This window comes from Lycium barbarum, chromosome 9 (assembly GCF_019175385.1).
Source record: "Lycium barbarum isolate Lr01 chromosome 9, ASM1917538v2, whole genome shotgun sequence".
In the NCBI taxonomy this organism is placed as follows: Eukaryota; Viridiplantae; Streptophyta; class Magnoliopsida; order Solanales; family Solanaceae; genus Lycium; species Lycium barbarum.
In genome coordinates this window covers 98510471-98516137 of record NC_083345.1, presented here as the reverse complement: position 1 = coordinate 98516137, position 5667 = coordinate 98510471, and the positions used below count along the sequence as shown (strand labels likewise).

The 5667-nt window shown below is 35.8% G+C and overlaps 1 protein-coding gene and 1 pseudogene across 1 annotated transcript; both read left to right on the top strand.

The window, feature by feature from the left end:
• The first annotated feature begins 748 nt into the window (after nucleotides 1-748).
• Nucleotides 749-2959, top strand: LOC132611245 (L10-interacting MYB domain-containing protein-like; annotated as a pseudogene).
• Nucleotides 2960-3395: 436 nt separating this feature from the next.
• Nucleotides 3396-4485, top strand: LOC132612057 (uncharacterized). Its single transcript, XM_060326402.1, has 2 exons — nucleotides 3396-3965; nucleotides 4116-4485. The coding sequence occupies exons 1-2, from the start codon at nucleotides 3396-3398 to the stop codon at nucleotides 4461-4463; spliced, it is 918 nt and encodes a 305-aa protein (XP_060182385.1). The 3' UTR covers nucleotides 4464-4485.
• Nucleotides 4486-5667: the final 1182 nt, after the last annotated feature.

The window sequence follows — 5667 nt, the reverse complement described above, 5'->3', positions numbered from 1 at the left end:
ATTGATATTCGCGTAGAATTCCAGAACGATTTCCGGAACAAAGTTCCCTTGATTTGGCACGAAGCTTTCCCAACCTAGAGATCGAACATTGTCTAAAATCTCCATTGCATAATCTCCATCAGATTGCAAGAAGTTCACCATACTCTCATGTGTTATTGTCCTTTTGCTCTCAGAAAGTCTCACTAGTGAAGGATTAGATAATGCTCTTATTGAGGAAATGCTTGTTGAGGATGCCATTTTTTTCCTGGTGTGCTAAAATACTTTTTTTTTTTTTTTTTGGTGCTCTTCTAGTAGAGATTCTGAAGAGGGGAACAGAGAAAATTAGGAGCAAGAAAAATGGTGGGTTTTGATAGTGAGTTTATTAAACTACTTATGATGGTATGTTGAAGAAAAATGGCGGTGGTAAAATGTGGATTTAAGGTTGTTGTATTTGAAGTTGTGGGAAAGTTGAATTTTGGAAATTAATTCTTAAGGTAACTTTCTGTAAATGGATACAGCTTTTGACTTCTTTGGAATCCAGACTTGGTAATAAACTTTGAGCCCGTTTGGATGGGCTTATAAGTTGGTTTTGACCAACTTATAAGCCCTTTTTAGCTTATTGTAGTGTTTGGCTAATGTTAAATTTAAGCCATAAAGTGCTTAAAGTTGTCCAAAAATGAAAAGTTAGGATTTCTAACTTTTTTTTTGGAAGGGCTTAAAGCCATTTTCGTTGACCATGGAAATTACTTTTATATCCCTTATATTTTATTTTAATTCCCAAAATACCCTCCTAGCAAGCCCTCAAATTCACGATCTGTTTTCATTTCATTCTCCAACAACGCAGCCTCTTCATCATCTTCTACAAGATAGCAGCCTCCACGATCTGTGTTCTTCATCTTCTACAAAACTCAAAACTTTCTTCACTCCCACACTCTCTTTCTCTCTCTAGAAATTTCCCCAAATCGTTGGGTTCTTAAAAAATGTAAAGTTGTAAAAATCAATGTTGAAAATAGCTTGAGTTCTTCAAGTTTCTACTGATCTAGGTATTCTTCTTCCTTATTCTTTGATTTTTCTCTACAAATTGTAATTTAGCTTTATTTCATCTTGCGTGTGGATTTTTTCTGCATACTTGTGTTTTTTCTACGCTGAATCTCTCAGTAGAATCATTGATGTTAAGCTCGTTGTTAATCACTGATTTTGTGTTTTGATTTTAGTATCTAAGTTCGCTGGTTTCGAAGAAATTGCTTCTTCACTGCTTCTTCTTTTGTTGGTTTTAAAGTGTTCCTTTTGGTCACTATTATAGAGAAGTTTGGTGTTTTGTCTGTTAAAGACACATTAGGAAAAATCCTAGTTATTGCTGAAATGGTATCACTAATGCTGTACCATTGTACCAATTTATCGGTGATTTATTTTAAAGGTTTTTAATTCAGAAAAATTTAAGTGAATACAGAGAAAAAGACCAATTCTAAATGGATTGCTTAAGAGGATGACACAGATAGCTCAACTGCCTTTTGGACTTAAGCTTATGTGGAGGTGCAGAATAATGACAGCTTAATTTGACTATTAGTTTGAAGCTTTATTGGTCTTTGAAGAATCAAGATGCATATGCAATCTTTAACACAAAATAGTAAGGTGATATTAACAGAGAAGTAGCACTAGTTTTAAACGCGATAATCCATGCTGCCAACATTATGATGTGGCAGAGTTCATGAACGTTTATTTCTCCTTTCTTCAAATTGTTTACATTCAATCATGCCGGAAACTAGTAAAGCACGAAGTAATGCTAAGTGGGATGATGATGCCAACATTAAATTTGTAGATTTGTGTGAAAATGAGATTAGACAAGGACGTAGACCACACACTCATTTAAATAGAGATGGATGGAATAATGTTGTTGAAGAATTCAACAAAGCCACGAGAAGAAACTATGATAAAAAACAAATGAAAAATCATTGGGATAACATGAAAAAAGATTGGATTCTTTTTAAGAAGTTGATGAGAGGGGAGACAGGTTTAGGATGGGATGCCACGAAAAATACAATTATGGCAGATGATGATTGGTGGGAGCGAAAAATTAAGGTACATCTCTCACATTTTTCTATATGTCTTTCTTTTTTTCTTTCATTGCTAAATTTCTTGGTTAGTTTAAAGTAGTTTTGATTTTTTTTTGTTACAGGAGGATGATTGATATAATAAGTTCAGGAAAATAGATCTTTCACTAATATGGTATCGCTATGATGCATTGTTTTCTGATATTGTTGCTACTGGAGAAAGAGCACGTGCAGCGAATCAAGAACAAATGTCTGGCATTCGAGTAGATCTTGATGAAGAAGGAACAAATAGTATTGGTGGCTATGACAAAGAACACTTTATCAATCCTAGTGATGAAGGGAATGATGAAAGTGATGATATACAGAATGTGGATTCTATTATGTTTCCTAAGCCGTCACTTAAAAGACGAGGTTCAATTGATGATACCGAAACTAGCAATCAAGTAAAAAAAAATAAGGCAAAATCTGGTGCGGCATCAACGAGAGAGGATATACACTCTCTAGTGGAGTTTATGTCTAGTAAAAGCACTGCTACATCCCCTTCGGTAGATGATCCCGTCATCGATAAGTGTATGAATATGTTGGCAAATTTTTCTGATATTCCTGCTGGGTGTGGAAAGTACAACTATGTTTGCAACATGTTTCTTAAGAAGGATGTACGTTAACTGTTTCTTAAGATGGAAACTGATGAAGCTCGGAAATCTTGGTTGGAGTATAACTATCAGTTACACCTTCAGAAAATGGGCTGATTGCGTTGCTATGGTTAAATGTTTTTATTGTTTAATGTTCAAACATTATGGTTGTGCGTGTAAACTTTACTTATTGCTTCTTGTTTAGACATTGCGGTTGTATCCCTAAATCTTATGGTTGTACGTCTAAACTTTATGTATTGTTAATGTTGTGTTGACGTTGTGGTTGTATCCTTAGACCTTATGGTTATTGTTGTTGTGTTGGCTTTAATGAATGTGGGAACTTTATGTATTGTTGTGGTTGTTTTTCTTTGATGGAATAGTAATTTGAGATGACTGCTGCTGCTGCGCGCTGCACCTGCGGCTGTGGCTGCGCGCTCCGCCTGCGGCTGCTGCCTGTGCGCTGCTGCTTGTGCGCTGCTGCCTGCGCGCTCCGCTTGCGCGCTGCTGCCTGCGCGCTCCGCCTGCGGCTGCTGCTTGCGCACTGCTGCCTGCGCGCTCCGCCTGCGGCTGCTGCCTGCACGCTGCGCCTGCAGTTGCTGCTGCTCGCTGCGCGTGCGGCTGAAACGATGGATATGAGTGCATTGAAACGATGGAGTTTCTAAAAAATCTTGAAATCGGGTTGTTGGAAAAAATTTCATTCTTTACTAACTTGAGTCATTTCTATTTCAGTTAAATGGAGAGTTGGGATATTAGCAATGTGGTATCTCCTCATTTAAGTGATTTATTAGATGACAAAGATCAAGAACTAGAAGAGATTCGGAGAGAGCAAGATGCGAAGGAGTGGATGGCTTTATGTCATATAACAGGTAAATACATTTTGATGTATTGTGAAAAATACCTATGCAAAGAACCTTGTCGTACATCAATGCGCTCTGGAAATGAGTTTATTCAAGAGATATTACGAGGAAATGAGACTCGTTGTTATGAAAATTTCCGACTGAAGAAGGCGGTGTTCATTGATCTATCCAATGACCTAACTGATAAATATGGGCTTAAACGCACTCGTGGAATGTCTATACATGAAATGTTAGGCATATTCTTGATGACTTGTGCACATGGAGTTGGAAATCGAATGATACAAGATATCTTTCAACATTCTGGAGAGACAGTTCATAGACACTTTCATAGTGTTTTAAAGGCCGTTTGTAAGCTTGCAAGAGATATCATTCAACCACATCCAAATTATAATGTTGGTTGCGATGCTCACAAGCCATGTAAACAAAGATATCTCCCTTTCTTTAAAGTAAGTAACCCGTTTATGATAATTTGTTATTCTGCATTGTATCTTTACTACCCTTATATAACAAAAGCTTTATGATAGTTTCTTGTCCCTTAGAATTCAACGAGAAAAAAATGGGTCCCAAGTTTCTTATTTTACATCCACTTCTTGTAGGACTGTATTGGAGCAATTGATGGCACACATGTTAAAGCTAGATTACCGCAAGGTCAAGAGATACCATATATTGGACGTAAAGGTTATCCGACTCAAAATATTCTCGCCGTTGTTGATTTTAATATGTGTTTTACATTTGCATGGGCTGGGTGGGAAGGAGCAGCTCACGATAGTCGTATATTTGCTGAGGCCCTTCGTAGAGAAGAGCTCAACTTTCCACATCCACGCGGAAACAAATATTATCTAGTTGATGCAGGATATTCACACATGAAAGGATACATGGCTCCGTACAAAGGAAATAATGTAAGATATCACCTAGCTGAATTTCGCCGCGGTGCAACTCGATAACTGCGAGAGCTAAGAGGACGCATTGAGAAATTTAACTATTTACATTCTTCTTGTAGAAATGTAGTAGAGCGCACATTTGGTGTTTGGAAAGCAAGATGGTCTATTTTGAGAGACATGCCATACTATCACATTGACACACAAAGGGACATCGTACTTGCTACTATGACCATTCACAATTATATTAGAAAGAAATGCAATGTGGATGATGCATTCCAAACAGCTGAGAATGAGAGTTATATTCCATCGGTTGATTCTAATGATATTGGCACAACTTCAAGAGCTAACAGTGTAGATGTCGAAGATGTAGGAGAACAAAATGATGTCTATTGGATGGGGTTTCGTGATATGATTGCTAGTGACATTTCTACTGCTTGATGCTTGTATTATATGAATATTTTCCACTTCTTGTATTTATAGTGGAGTGCTTTCGGTTGTATTAGCACTTTTCTTTTTTATTATTCCTAGACTTGGATTGAATGGTTATTGAAGTCAAATGTATAACTCAAAGAGAAAAAGAAAAGAAAATATTCAAATAAATATAAGATTAATCCAGGTTACATGAGAAATTATTTTCTTCTTTCCCAAAAAAAAAAAAGGAGAAAAAAATTCAAAAGTGTCAATTTGTAAAATCATTGTCTTTCGTACCTGCGCGAAGCGCGGGCAATTTCACTAGTAATGAAATAAATCAAGAAGATATTACTCCCTTCATTCCAAAATAAGTGTCTCTTTTAGCTCATGCACCCCCCTTAAGTAACATGTATTTATAAAAAATTAACTTAAATAAACATTTTATAGTAGAAGTGATTTTAAAATATAAATTACTTTTGATTTGAATCAACTTTAGAGTTTAAAAATCTTTGAAATCAACTTATTATGGTATTAACAGCTTTAAGGGTATTTCAGTCATTTTGACAGAAAATAAGTGTTTACAGCACTTATTTACCAAACACATCAACAACTTATTTTCAGCATAAGCACTTTTATCCAAACACTCAACTGCTTAATCATAAAAATAACTTTCAGCACTTAAAAGTTCTAAAAACACTTTACACATAAAAGTCACTTTTTTTAAGCCCATCCAAACGGGCTCTTTATTCCCACCAATTAATATGATTGACAGCCAAAAATTAAAGTTTTGTACTGTGTCTAGATTTATTGTTTTTATGATTATTTTTTTAAGTTTTAAAAGAGACAAGAAAAATTT